The 15,729-nt window shown below is 49.7% G+C and overlaps 1 protein-coding gene across 1 annotated transcript in view; it reads left to right on the plus strand.

Moving 5' to 3' along the window:
* Positions 1-343: 343 nt before the first annotated feature.
* MMP14 (matrix metallopeptidase 14) overlaps positions 344-15,729 on the plus strand; it is a 74,463-nt gene continuing 59,077 nt past the window's right edge. Inside the window, exon 1 of the mRNA XM_075319323.1 lies at positions 344-455. Within this exon, the coding sequence (XP_075175438.1) occupies positions 384-455 (72 nt within the window). The 5' untranslated portion in view covers positions 344-383. The remainder of the gene's footprint in view (positions 456-15,729) is intronic.

Here is a 15,729-nt window from a genome sequence, read left to right on the forward strand (position 1 = left end):
TCCACAATTATTTTCTTTTATTTATCATGTCTACTACACGGTAAAACTGACCTGGTAATCTGATTCCCCAGGTCAGTACAAGTTCATAGTTACCAAAAATGTCTATTTTTTTTTTTTTTATTATTATTATTATTATTTTTTAGTGGTGAAAAAAAATTCAGAAATGTGTAAAAAAATAAAAATAAGACTTGTGCATTTATCGCCATTTTCTGAGGTCCGTAGAGTTCTTATTTTTCGTGATCTAGGACTGTATGGAGGATGAAAATGTTAATAATACAATTTTTGTGTAGATTCATTTATTTTATATTTTGATTTTGACAGATCAGGCGTTTCTGAATGTGGAGATACCAAGCTGCACATGTTGGCTGATCAGATGAACCGGCATGTTGAGGGAAACATGCAAGCTTGCCACTCGAACCTGCATTAAAAGAACATACACAACCTATGACTTACCGGTACGTCATGGGTCATGAAGGGGTTAATACTGTCCCTCTACAAAATAATGATATTGAACAAATGATTCTTTACTCTTTACACGGCGGCTCAGTGGTTAGCCCTGTTGCTTTACAGCACTGGGGTCCTGGGTTCAAATCCCACCAAGGATGACGTCTGTATGTTTTCCCCGTGTGGGTTTGATTTGGGTTCTCCAGTTTCTCCCAGACTCCAAAGCCATACTGATAGGGGATTTAGATTGTCAATCCCACAAGGACAGTAATGATGATGTCTATAAAGTGCTATGCTATAAGATGGCGCTATATAAGCACGCAAAGTAAAAAAATACTACTTCTTGCTACCTTAGTTTTGAGTTTTGTATAGTAATTTCCCACAGTTTTAATTGATAAAATATGTAATAAAAATTCTCAGTGTCTTCCGTCCCTTTTAGTTATTACAAAAATATCAGATTTAAAAAAAGAACTATTTCCGTTCATAGAGTAAATTCCTATGTAGTCACTGTGGGAAGCCTGAAATGACCATGTCCTGCCTAATCACTTCCTCTCTTAGGGCTGAATCCACACTGACTCATTACTCTGCTTCACATATCTGCATAAAATCTTTCATTTCCTAGTAGCACTTACCCTTTATTGATTCCATACCACCATGAGTATGACCTGAACTCGTCATCAAAGAATCCTGTATCATCGCAGAACTCAGGAAGTCACAAAGCACAAACACCTGGAAAAGCAAATAAAGGATATAACATAAGGATCAAGGATTTCATGACACCGGTAAACATAAAAAACAGTGACAAATGTAGCTTGTGCTGTGTGAAGAGTCATAACCAGGAGGGCTAGGTGACCTATTACTAAGGGTTAGTCCTAATTCAGTAGAGCGGAGGGGAGAGATCATAATAGAGGGCAGCAGGGACAAGTTACAGGGGTGAAGTAGGGGGCAGAAAGCTATCGCACAGGGTCCAAAAATTATTTACAGAGAAAAATGGAGGCTTGGGCTGGGCTACTTGTGAAAATAGGTGTATGATAAGAAAGAACATTTGATAGAAAGATCTTGTGCATCTCTAGAGTATCCCAACGTATGGTCCTCACCAAATAGGGCTGTAATATGACCAGGAGTCCTCACAGAAAAATCTGCCAATATCATTAACATGTGGAGGTCTGGGTTTTTGGATTCTCTGAGAATTGGTGATACGTGAAATGAAGTAGTGATCATGGGAGAGGACATTTTTGTGGGCTTCCTGCCACTAATACAGTAACAATGAACAATACCAGTAAAGGGGTTGCTTCTTCTCCATAGGATATACAATAAATTTGCAATAAGGTCCCAAAGCGTATACTCACATGTACCTATAGAACAGGGGTCTCTAGATCCAACATTCCACCCGGTGTCTAACCACCATTGAGTAGAGAGTTGGTGATGGTGACGGATGTGTACCGCCCTGGTGTTAGTCGGGCTGCTCGGATCCAGGATTGTGGCTCGAGGGGGTCGATCGGACCCGGCTTGGCGGAAACTTTGATCCGTAAGTTGCAGTAATGGGAGTACCGCCGCTGCTGTAAGGAGTACCAGGGCAGATGGAGTTAAGCAGCCTGATGTTAGTCCATCCACAGGTAGGGAAGGCCCCGGGTTCAGGGGTGTTGGTGGTTATTTGGGAGAGCAGGGTGCAGGGATCAGGGAACTCACTGCGCTAGTCGTGGTGATGGATGAGGTTTATAAAGTAGACACACACACACTGCAGGTAAACCAAAGTCTCTGTGTACTGCTTCCACTGCCGGGAGCCCGTCCAGGTATCCGCTCCCACCGGTGTCACCTGGTGATCCCGAGCCTGCCTCCGTGCACAGTTTAGTTGTCTATTTGCGGCCCCATGGCTTGAAGCTGTTAGGGCCCCACTCACTATGTGTAGTGTAGCTGTGCTCTTGAGGGCTGGCACTTGGGACTTCAGAGGGCTGCTTTTTGGCTGGAAAACCCTGTCCCCCGCGTTGTGCTGATGCCCTCAATCTTTGAGCTCTGTGGGAAGGTCCCCTTCCTCTGCAGGTTAATTGTCAGGACGTTGAATCGGCTCCTGACCTAGGGTCCTGTACCCCGTCGTGCTCGGTATCGGTCAGTTCTTTTGGGTTTGCTGGTGCCGACAGTCCTCCAAGACTATGTCCGTCTCACCCTTTTCCAATGTCACTGCTACTGGTCCCCGACTCCTCAGTTCCCGGACCACCATCTGCAACCCAACTTCGGTCTAGCTCCCCAGGAGCTAACACTCCAGCTCCTCACTCTTTGAGGGCTCTCACTACTCTGCTCACTTCTTCCCTCCCACCAGTCTGCCTGACCCCTAGGTGGGTGGCCCTGTTCCAGCTAGACCAACCCATTGGTGTGTCTGACAGGTCATGATGTGAGCTGTTGATTGGGATTTGTGGTGCTGATGGAGGTGACACCGGTTTCTGGGAACCTGGAACCATGGGGGGTAGGCCCTGCATCCTGAGGGAGCAGGATGCAGTTCCCTGTAGCACCCTGATGTATTCAGAGGCACTACAGATGCGCCGTTTCTCTGCGTTCATTGCTATAAGAGTTCCGATTACAGTATTTGCTTAGCTGTACTTGTTACTCCAATATCAATGCATAAAGAAAGCCTGCACACGTGCCACTACCTCTCCGCTCACTGGACGTTGTCTGGAATGGGAGAGCAGGTGACTACTGTTCTGTAGATAGATAATTGATGGTATATCCTATGCATTTATCATAGTTGTCTCTCAAGAGAAACCCCTTTAAGCTCAGTAAATAGACATAATAATTACGCATCAGATAAAATGAAGGTTCGGCATCTTTTTTATGTGATCACGCAACACTTCTATCCATGAGAAATGATGGAACAACTATACATTAATAGGAACGTAATTGTTTATAGCTATGTTTTTACAGGATTACAGAATCCTTTTGGTCGAATGTTGTGTAGTTTGGTAGTAAAAATAATGATACCCAAAGTAAATCACCCTGTTTGTAATGCTCGCCGCCGGTGTAGGGGCAGAGAGCAGGATTTGTGGGCCCCCTGTGCCACAGGGGAGACCTGGGCTTACCCTTTAGTGGGAGTGGCTTAACTAAATGCCTACTGCGAGGCGGACGCCAGGTACCACTCCCAGACCAGGACTGTGGCAGCTGAACCCCAGGAGAGGTGATGGACTCAGGTATAGACAGGTACAGGTGGGGTGACTGAGGCAGGCTGGACAGGCATGGTAGGCACGACAAGGATAGACTGGTATGGGAAGGCAGTTACAGGAGACAGACACAGGGTTAATAGGACCTGAGAAATAGCTTGCAGACTGGTATACTGACAAAGTTAATGTGTTGTGCAGGCACCTCCCCTAATGGGAGAATGCCTTACATACACAGTGCCTCTCAGCCGTAGGCTGAGAGACACTTCCTGGAAATAGCGCACCGACCCCTTAAGAGGAATGCCGGTGTCTATGTACATGTCTTAGGTCCACTCCCAGGAACCATGTGCAGCTTGTACAGGGCTCAAGAGGGGAAGGAGACAGCAGCACATGTGGACAGCCGGGGAAGTGCGGGTGGGGATGACGTGAACTGGCCGGGGCTGTGAGTAAGCCGGCGCTACACTGTTTATGCTTCCGGCCAGCTTTCCAAATTCAGTGATCAAATTTGATGAGGTTTAGCAGCTTCTTCAATCCACTAGTGCTCATGGCAGACCAGTAACAAATAGCAGGGTGTCATTGTCCTAACTAATGCTGTACAGTATCAGACAAGAACTGTCCATAAAGTTTGCCATGATCTTGTTTGTCTGATTTCTGTACATAGTAATAGTGATGAGTGAGCACAACCATGTTCGGGTGCTCAGTACTCGTAATGAGCAATTAATGGTCAGATGGACTAAACTCGTGTAGTGAGTATAATAGAAGTCAATGGGGAATTCAAGCATTTTTCTAGGAAATCTTCAAGAAAAATGCTTGAGTTCCCCATTGAGTTCCATTAAACTAGGGTACTTGAGTTGTGCCGATCCGAGCATTAACTCCTCATTATGAGTACAGAGTATGGTAGTGCTCGCTCATCACAAGATAGTACCAAACCCATGGCAATCAATAGCTTGTGTTGAGTGAGTGGACAGTAACTAATATGAATCTTCTATACTAATGTAATTGTTGTTATTGTCTCTCATCAGTTTGAGTTGTTTATATTTAGGTTTATTTTTACTTCTTTTTACTTGACTGTATTATCTTGGCAGCAGATTATTCTAGTTATAGAAGGTTAGTGGGACATCCGAGAACACTCCCATATTCACATTGTCAAGAAAGCAGCTGGGTGTGTGTGAATTCCTTCTGCATGTTGTTACATATATTTTATTTGTCTTTCTTGCATGTATCGAGGTCTTTCATCCATTATATTCTGGAATAAACCCATAAACTTTGCTTCTATGTTTTATAGCAAATAAATTAGGGATGTTTGGCTTGTTCGGACTATAGAGAATCACATGTATGTGTGTAACCTCTGATCAATTATTTTTTTTCTGATGTCAGTTAAGGCCCCGTTACACGCAACGACGTATCTAACGATATATCGCCGGGGTCATGGATTCCATGACGCATATCCGGCATCATTAGCGACGTCATTGCGTGTGACACCAACGAGCGGCCGTTAACGATGGAAAATACTCACCAAATCGTCCATCGTTGACACGTCGCTCGTTTTCAAAAAATTGTTCATTGTTGAGGACGCAGGTTGTTAGTCATTCCCGAGACAGCACACATCGTTATGTGTGACACCTCGGGAACGACGAACTACAGCTTACCTGCGGCCGCCGGCAATGAGGAAGGGAGGAGGTGGGCGGGATGTTACGGCCACTCATCTCCGCCCCTCCGCTTCGATTGGGCGGCCATTAAAGTGATGTCGCTGTGACGCCGCACGAACCGCCCCCTTAGAAAGGAGGCGGTTTGCCAGCCACAACTACGTCACTAGGCAGGTAAGTATGTGTGATGGCTCCTAGCGATGTTGTGCGCCACGGGCAGCGATTTGCCGTGACGCACAAACGACGGGGGTGGTTGCTTTCACCAGCGATATCGCTAACGATATCGCTGCGTGTAAAGCCCCCTTTATGGCTCCGCTTGCTATTTCCTATCAAGCCTTATGTTTGAAAATTATCTCGTGAAAAAACTGGTCTTGTAGTCTATTAGGAACTATTCAGATGCTCTGACCCTCGGCTCGCAGCAGTCTGAGCCGAAGGTCATTACCATATCACTTCCGATGCTATTGTCGCGGGCGGGGAGGGGACGCTGCGCTCACCCACTGCTCGGGTCTGGCTGCTGCTGCTGCTGCTCAGTGGTGGCTCGAGCGGTGGGCGGATCCCGGGGACTAGAGCGGCGCTCCTCGCCCGTGAGTGAAAAGGGGGATGGTTTTGGGGATTTATTGTCCGTGACGCCACCCACGGTTGTGGTGAGGTTGTGACACCACCGCTGCTCTGGACGGGGATCCCGGGAGCGATGACAGGGAGCAGCTTGGATGTTGCTTTTCCCCTCCGTGGGTAGGGGGATTGGTTGTCCCGGGGCCCGGTGAGGGAGGAATGGCAGGTGGGTTACGGGGCCTGGTGAGGTGCAGGGTCGCGGGAGCAGCGCGGTGCCGCACAGCACAGTGGTACTCACTCAGCCAATGATGAATACAAAGTCTCCGGTAAAACAAACGGCTGGATGGACGGGTCCCACAGACGGCTGCGGCTGTTCCTCTCCCGGTAGGTTGATGGTGACTGCCTTTCCCTGCACCTGTGTGATGTTCTCGGTTCTGGTGGCTTCCCACCGGTAACCCGCTCCCCAGCTTGGATGGATGCTGAAGGAGCCCCTTTTGCCCGCAGGCTCTGGCCCTGGGAACTGTAGCCTTGGCGGTGACTGTATTTCACTTCACGGTTTGAGCTGTTGCCTTCAATTGGGTCTTGACTGCTGGGAAACCCCAGAGGTTCCCTTCGCTAACGGATTTGACCGGTTTTACGGCGACTCCTAGCCTGGTCGGGGTCCTTAAGCCCTGCCGAGTGGTGCTGGCTTCTCTTCGCTCCCCGATCCGGTACCGGCGGGCCACCGCCCGTCCCCGGTCCTTACGGTTCACGTCAATCAGCCTCTCCTGCAGACGGTCACCACCGTCTGCCAACCTTGCTGTATGTGCCCGGGCCACGCACCCGGACACGGTCAGTCTCCTCTACTACCACCTCACTCCTCCACTTCCAAACTAATCTCCTCTACTCTCTCTTCCTTTTCCCGCCTCCAGGACTGTGTACTCCTCGGTGGGTGGGGCCAACCGCCTGGCTCCACCCCCTGGTGTGGACATCAGCCCCTGGAGGGAGGCAACAAGGATTTTTGTTTGACCTAGATGTGCCTAACCAGGGTGTGGAGTGTGTTGTTGCAGTACCTGTGACGACCTGGCTTGTCCAGGGTGCCACATTCCCCCTTAGTAAAATGCAGACCGTCCGCGGGCTGCCCGTCCATCACCGGTTTTATTTTTGTTTTTAACTGCAAAGATAGAAAAAACGGTAAAACATGTAAAAACATCACAAACATTTTGCAACGGTACGGCTTCCGCTCTTCTCCCACCCAAAAAACCTGGCCCTGATGCTGCCCCTAAGAAGTGGGCAGCACCCCTTGACCCCAGTCCAGAACCAAGTTGCCCGAGCGGGTTCAGTCTCTTTCAGGGGACCCGCGTCCATGGGGACCCCAGAACCCCCAGAGGATCGCCACCGGTTACGTTAGTGGCGGACCTGGGCCATCCCTTTCCTCCAGTCCCATCCTCCCAAATCAGCCTCTCCGGAGGCGGTAGCGGTTTAAGCCAACATTTATTTACATCCCACTAGTTTGTGGTTGCCCTGCAAGTTCTCGGGCTTGTCCGTAAGAAGTCCCTTACGCAACGGTTGCAGAAAGTCCCTACGGGGACTAGTTGCCGGCAACGCCCGGGTCAATCAAAGTTCCAATCAGGTGACATCTTCTGTTTATTCTGTCTTATCATTCAACTTTCTTAACTCTACTGGTGGTCCCAACGGGGACAACTTGCAGCGGGGCTCCGCTGACTTCACTGTTCACTTTCGTCCTCCTCACCCGGCCCTGGGTGGAAGAACACGAGTACCAGCCCCTCCAGCGCATAGCAGGCGCGACGAGGAAGGGCTGCCCGATATCCGTTATTTCCGCTCCGGGGGATGTAAGTGGCCTCCATGCCATACAGGGCGACGACTCCTTCGTCTTCCTCCAAAACAGGCTCTGTGTCAGGTCCAGAGTCACTATCATCTGTCCCTGCGCCAGGCGGGTTGCCGCCAACTGCCGCAGTCTCCAGGCTCACCACTCTTTCAGCTACCGTGACGAGGGGGTGTACGTCAGACAGACCAGCAGTAGCGGGATGCACGGGCAGGGAAGACGGAGGCGGCATGGGGGCCAGGGGTAGACCGGGTCCCTCAGCCGCAACGGCCGGTCCCTTGGGGACACAGGGGTGTGGGTCACTCACCAGCTCCTCCATCATGGCCTCCATTCCGTACACCCGGGCGACCGCAGCTACCTCCTCCACCTCCGCGGTCCACTGCTCCATCAGCAGACATATCTGACTCCGGTAGCGCTGGCAGATCCCCGCCGTTCGGGCCCTGAGCCACGCCGCTGTTCCAGGCACAGGCTCTGTAACCTCTGCGTAGCTGGACGGGGCGGACATATTGGTATCGGTACTTTCCAGGAACCAGCAGATTGCAGAGTCCTGGCGTCCCTTCTTCCACAGCCGCGAGCTACATGCGGCCAGACGCCATCCGTCCCCCCTTAGTCTTTTTCTGGCTCCTCCTCTACAGGGGCGGGGTTTCGGTTTTCGCGCCTCCACTGCTCGAGGAGACGTTCAAGCGAGGACTTTTCGCGCCCAAGATGGCGGCTTCCCAAAATTTTCGGCCGGACACCTCTGGTGGTCACAAAGTGCACCTCTACCAGATGGCAGAGCAGTAAGATCCTGTTCGTGATGCCAAGTTGTCGCGGGCGGGGAGGGGACGCTGCGCTCACCCACTGCTCGGGTCCGGCTGCTGCTGCTGCTGCTTGGTGGTGGCTCGAGCGGTGGGCCGGATCCCGGGGACTCGAGCGGCGCTCCTCGCCCGTGAGTGAAAAGGGGGATGGTTTTGGGGATTTATTGTCTGTGACGCCACCCACGGTTGTGGTGAGGTTGTGACACCACCGCTGCTCTAGACGGGATCCCGGGAGCGATAACAGGGAGCAGCTTGGATGTTGCTTTTCCCCTCCGTGGGTAGGGGGATTGGTTGTCCCGGGGCCCGGTGAGGGAGGAATGGCAGGTGGGTTACGGGGCCTGGTGAGGTGCAGGGTCGCGGGAGCAGCGCGGTGCCGCACAGCACAGTGGTACTCACTCAGCCAATGATGAATACAAAGTCTCCGGTAAAACAAACGGCTGGATGGACGGGTCCCACAGATGGCTGCGGCTGTTCCTTTCCCGGTAGGTTGGTGGTGACTGCCTTTCCCTGCACCTGTGTGATGTTCTCGGTTCTGGTGGCTTCCCACCGGTAACCCGCTCCCCAGCTTGGATGGATGCTGAAGGAGCCCCTTTTGCCCGCAGGCTCTGGCCCTGGGAACTGTAGCCTTGGCGGTGACTGTATTTCCCTTCACGGTTTGAGCTGTTGCCTTCAATCGGGTCGTGACTGCTGGGAAACCCCGGAAGTTTCCTTCGCTAACGGATTTGACCGGTTTTACGGCCACCGCCCGTCCCCGGTCCTTACGGTTCACGTCAATCAGCCTCTCCTGCAGACGGTCACCACCGTCTGCCAACCTTGCTGTATGTGCCCGGGCCACGCACCCGGACACGGTCAGTCTCCTCTACTACCACCTCACTCCTCCACTTCCAAACTAATCTCCTCTACTTTCTCTTCTTTTTCCCGCCTCTAGGACTGTGTAATCCTCGGTGGGTGGGGCCAACCACCTTGCTCCACCCCCTGGTGTGGACATCAGCCCCTGGAGGGAGGCAACAAGGATTTTTGTTTGACCTAGATGTGCCTAACCGGGGTGTGGAGTGTGTTGTTGCAGTACCTGTGACGACCTGGCTTGTCTAGGGCGCCACACTATACACTAAGGTGAGCGAGGCCTCAAGTCACGGTCTCCCTGTCAATTTATTCAAACCTTTCCAGGAGGATTAACAGAGGCATGTTACTTAATAGAAAATATAACTGTAAAAAAGACATGAATCGCACATCCCAAAATCACACTTTGATCTAAAGTCGCTCAGCAAAAATTAAATACCTGAACATGAGATTCTTGGTTTAACATTCTGATCAGACTGTGTGAAGCCCACTGCCACGTCAAGGCGAACCTCTGAGTGGGTTCCTAATCTATGCCTTGAAGGTGTGGCGCCGTGCGCCAGCCACCGCCGCGGCGGCAATGCACCAGCAGGGCAGGTGACCTGGTGCCTCATAGCGCCCATGCTGCAAGGCAGTGCTCCCATGGCTCCAGGCCCCACTGACCCAAAACCACCACAACAATGGCCACCACACAGCACCAAAACACTGTGGAAGGAGCTGTACACTCCCCTTCCTCAGGCTCTCAGTGTGTGAACTGAGAGCAGAAAAGGCAGAACCCCTCTTTGCAGTCTCCTGCTAATTAAAAAAAGAGGGGACAGACCATGCAAAATGCAACAACTGTAGAAAAAGACATGAATCGCACATCCCAGGGGAGTGTACAGCTCCTTCCACAGTGTGCTGGTGCTGTGTGGTGGCCATTGCTGTGGTGGTGTTGTGTCAGTGGGGTGGTGGGGCCTGGAGCCATGGGGGCTTCGCCTTGCAGCATGGGCGCTGTGAGGCACCAGGTCACCTGCCCTGCTGGTGCATTGCTGCCGCCGCGGTGGATGGCGCCGTACCTTCAAGGCATAGATTAGAGACCCACTCAGAGGTTCTCCGTGACGTGGCAGTGGGCTTCACACAGTCTGATAAGAATGTTAAACCAAGAATCTCATGTTCAGCTTTTTAATTTTTGCCTAGCGGCTTTAGATCAAAGTGTGATTTTGGGATGTGCGATTCATGTCTTTTTCTACAGTTGTTGCTTAATGGAAAAATATACTAAACAGATGTCAGGACTGCAGGCAGAAACTTTTGAATTGGGTTGGTTATTTCACCATACTTCAATAAAATATGTGATGAATGTCTGATGGGGATATCCCAAGAATGGGTTCCATGTTGCAGGTCAAATGGTAATAGTATACGTCTAGCTACCAGACCTTCCATCAGCAAACACATCCATTATACTAGTGCGCTTCAATCATAAAGTGTGCCCCTTAGGTGTTGATTGCATCTGAGATTGCCCGCTGATTTTGACCGGCCATGATTATCTGAGGTATGCATTTACGTACAAAGATTCACGCACAGTAGTATAGAGGATCATTTCCAGCTAAAATACAGAAAAAATCCTCTGCTCAAACGCACACCGTCCCCGGTGGCCTGTCCGGTTCCTATAACTGTGCAATATAATGCCCTCGAACTACGCTCTCGTCTTGTAACGCCCCGTATATTTTACTGTTCTTGTAAATGTAAAAAGGTGGGGAGAGGCTACAGGAAGGGCAGAGAGATATAGACACAAAGAGAGTGAAGGAAAAAAGGGGGGACGAAAATGAAGACGGGTGTGGGAGGAAAAGTAGGCGGGAGTTTCAGGAAATGAGGGTCACAAGGCAGAAAGGGGGGGAGCAGAAATGACGGCTCAGCAAAAACACACCCAAGTATATGCTGAGACAGGCTTTCTGTGGGGAAGGCAGAGTGCCAGGTGCATAGAGGGGCTAACGACATATTATGGGATGGATGCTGATGAGAAGACTGGGGTTAATTTGTTGAGTAACCTCTTCTCTTCCAGAATGTGTAGCAGATCCCCCAGCCATCCCTGGTGAGCTGTTGGTCAGAGCTGCTGAGAGGAGGGATTTTTAAATGACCACTGCTGTCTACAAAGCATTTTATACCGCACAAGGATGCTTAGTATTAACATTTTCAGGTCTGTTTCCCATTTATGCCCTTGTGTGACCTTTCAGAGCGTCCTTGTATGTGTCATATGTTATAATATTAAATTAGTGGCAAGCTGAGTACTGGAAAATGTAAGGTATCTTAGTACAGCATAAAGAGAGGCACAGCCTAGAATAATGACCAATCCAGACAGATTCCCTTCAAGTCCTGATCCAAATTCCACTATCTAGTACCATTTATAACACTGGTGTCTTCTAATTAACCCTAGAACGCGCAACCATAGAGATCTACAATAGAAAACAAGTAACCTAGCAGGCCTGCGAGGCCCCAGGTATGCGTTCTAGGGTTAAGAAGAAGGTCCTTTTCGGTCAATCCAACACCAAAGCTTGAGTGAGACTGCTACCTATGCAATGCCTATGTCTGCCACAAGTGGACACGGGGACTCTATTTATTTGTTTTTAAAAAGTATGTTTTGTTTAAAAATATAAACACAACATATAAATGCTGGTATATATGCTCTTCTTACGGTACAGTGGAACCTTGGTTAACAAGAACAATCCGTTCTGGGAGTGCGCTTGTTAACCAAGTTACTCGTTCAGCAAAGCAAGATTTCCCATAGGAAATCATTGCAATGCAGACAATTCGTTCCACAACTTGTTAAATGTCCCATCCTGGTCCCACACATGCACAAACACACACACAAACACGTACAAACACACACAAACACACAAGCACGCACGCACGCATGCACATATTATGCTCACCTTACCTTCTGTTCCATCGCCGGTCTCCTGGGACTTGCTGTTCGCTAGTAAGGGCTGTGTATCGGGTTACCATCACGACGAGGGAGGAACTGCCGCTGCCAGGCAGGAGACGCTTGCCTCTAATAGGTCAACGCGCTGCCTTTGAGTAGCGGCTGACAGAGGAAGTTCCTGCTTCATCGCTATGGTTGCCGATGCACAGCCTATACCGGTCAACTACAGGACCCAGGAGGTCGGCGATGGAACGGAAGGTACACATATTATGCTCACCTTACCTTCCGTTCCATCGCCGGCCTCCTGGATCTTCTAGTTTGCCGCGAGAATTCCTCCCTTGTCGCGATGTACCGGGGAACTACAAGAACCATGAGACCGGCGATGGAACAGAAGGTAAGGTGAGCATAATACTGTATGTGCATGCATGCATGTTTGTTTGTGTGTGTTTGTGCGTGCTTGTGTGTGTTTGTGCGGACTGCAAGAGTGGGTTAGAGCGCGGTGGATGTACGGAACCGGAAGTGTGTGCGGTGAGTATTTTGCTCGTACAGCAAAGCTTTCTCGTAAACAGAGTTACAAATTTACAGAAAGCTTTGCTTGTTAAGCAAAATTCTCGTTAACTGGGTTACTCGTTAAGCGAGGTTCCACTGTATTAGTCTTTCTATACGGCTTTATGGGATACCTCAGTCTTTAGTATTTTTATGAACTTTAAATGACATTCTCAAAGATCAGAAAATATACTATGACCATGTACGTTTATTTGTCCTTGTAGTAAGTGGAATATGGATGGCATCATGGTTCTATGACTTTATTTGTAGTGGGAGATATCTTGGCACATACCTTTTAGGCTGTTTTTAATTATCTTTAAAGGGGTTTTACTGTTTCAGAAAACCTAAGGTTGTAGGTGCAGGTAGGACGCAGCAGAAAACGGCAGAGACAATCAATTAGTACACTTAAGCTCCCTATACACTTTATGTAGCTGTCAGTCAAATAATAATTAGGGTAATTGTTCCGTGGCGGCTATTTCCCCCGAGTCTCCCATACACAGAAGCACTCATCTGGCTGAGCACTCTTGTGTTCTCTATGAGAGGGCAGTTACCAGACATCTCTGCCAGCGGATTGTAAAACAAAAGGATTGAAGATATGAAATTACACATGCCGGATGTTTCGGTCTTCTGACCTTATCTATCGGGGGACATTTGAAACGCCCCCATACACATTAGACAGTCAGCCAAACCCACGGGTTTGCCAACATAAGTCTAATGTTTAAAATGAATGATTTCAACTATCATTCGTGAGGTAAGAACAAACAATTGTTTTAACCGACCGGTCGCAGACAGTCATCTTTGAAATGACGCTGACGACATTTGATTTGTACGGACAAAAGAGCTTTTATTCCAATAGGTCAATAATGGAATATCCTCTGTTAAAAGAACATTCAGAGAAAACTGTTCACTGATGTGGCCCACGGTCTGAGACAGCCAATGGGCTGAAAACAGTGGCCCACAAACTAGACCATGCAGCCGCCCTCCCCCACCTGTGCCATGATTTCACCACTATCTGCATCCTTAAGATGCAGGTAATGGTGATTAGAATGGTGGAAGAGGAAGCCACCGACTCTCTTTTCCACCATTCCGAATGTGCAACTTGTGTGCGGGTTAATACGGTACAGTGCCTTTCAAAAGTATTCACCATCCCCCCTTCCCCCCGCATTTTTTGTGTCTTGCTACCTCACAACCTGGAATTTCACTGTTTTTCAGGGTTTGCATCAATTCATGTAAGGAACATTTGGTTTTGTTTCTATTGTGAAGCAAGCAACATATAGGATAAATTAAATGAAATCTTCAGTGTGTATAACTTTTCACCCCCCTAAAGTCAGAACTTTGTAGAGCCTCCTTTTGCAGCAGTTAGAGCAGGGGTCAGGAACCTTTTTGGCTAAGAGAGCCGTAAACGCCACATATTTTGAAATATAATTCCGCGAGAGCCGTACAATATGTTTAAAGGGCCATTGACAGATCAATCGCTCCAATGTTCACTTAGTACAGCAAGGAATGCTCCTCCCTGCTGTATAAAGCCACAACTGGACTGAAACAATGGTAATTAGCAGTAAAGAAATCAAATAAATAACTTACATTGTGAACTTGCAATGCATGACATCAGTCCAGCAGTCTGGCTTCTTCTTTTTCCTGCGCATGACTGGAAGCTGGCATTCTTCCCACCTGATGTTGAGAGAATGCCAGCTTTGAGGCATTTGCAGAAGAAAGAAGCTGGAATATTGGACATGTCACACAACGCATTGTCAGTTATGTCAATTATCTATTTTATTATTTTACAGCGAATTATTGTTTAGGTCCAGCGGTGGCTTAGTGCAGCAGAGAGGAACACTCCTTTGTGTACTAAGTGACCGCTGGAGCAATTGTATCTGTCAGTGGCCCAGACACCCTGCTTCCCATACAGCCTGCACCCCCCATATCACACACACACACTGCTCCCCATACAGCCTGCAACCCCCATATCCAACACACACACACACTGCTTCCCATACAGCCTGCACCCCCCAGATCTCACACACTACACCCCCATATGTCACATACCCTGCTCCCCATACAGCCTGCACCCCCCCATATCACACACACACTGCTCCCCATACAGCCTGCACCCCCCATATCACACACACACACTGCTCCCCATACAGCCTGCACCCCCCATATCCCACATACTACACCCCCATATGTCGCATACCCTGCTCCCCATACAGCCTGCACCCCCATATCACACACACTACACCCCCATATCTCACACACCCTGCTTCCCATACAGCCTACACCCCCATATCTCTCACACCCTGCTTCCCATACAGCCTGCACCCCCCATATCACACACACACACACACACTGCTTCCCATACGGCCTGCACCCCCCATATCCCACACACACACACACTGCTCCCCATACGGCCTGCACCCCCATATCACACACACACACACTGCTCCCCATACGGCCTGCACCCCCCATATCCCACACACACACACACACACTGCTTCCCATACAGCCTGCACCCTCCAGATCTCACACACACACACACACACTGCTTCCCATACAGCCTGCACCCCCCAGATCTCACACACTACACCCCCATATGTCACATACCCTGCTTCCCATACAGCCTGCACCCCCCATATCACACACAATACACCCCCATATCTCACACACCCTGCTCACATATCTCACCCTGCCTGTACCCCAACTTACCCCTCTCAAACACTCTGCACCCCTTCACATGCTTCTGTCACAGTCTGCAGCCCTCATATGCCCCTCACCCTGCAGCCCCCCTCACCCTCATGTCCCCTCTTTTCTTATTACCAGTCATGTGTCCAAATCTCCTTCAGGATTCAGTATTCTCTGCTTTCTGCCCGGCCTCCTGTGTCTCCTCGCACACAGTCACATGGGCGTGACATCATCGCAGGTCCTGCAGGATGGAGATTCCGTCTGCTGTGCAGGTCAGGACTAGCACTCCTGCAGCTCAGACATGGCTGGTGGCCTCTCCAGGTCAGGGGCCCCTCTACTGACACTGGGCTCCCCTGACTCA

The sequence above is a fragment of the Anomaloglossus baeobatrachus genome, chromosome 1, assembly GCF_048569485.1.
Source record: "Anomaloglossus baeobatrachus isolate aAnoBae1 chromosome 1, aAnoBae1.hap1, whole genome shotgun sequence".
In the NCBI taxonomy this organism is placed as follows: Eukaryota; Metazoa; Chordata; class Amphibia; order Anura; family Aromobatidae; genus Anomaloglossus; species Anomaloglossus baeobatrachus.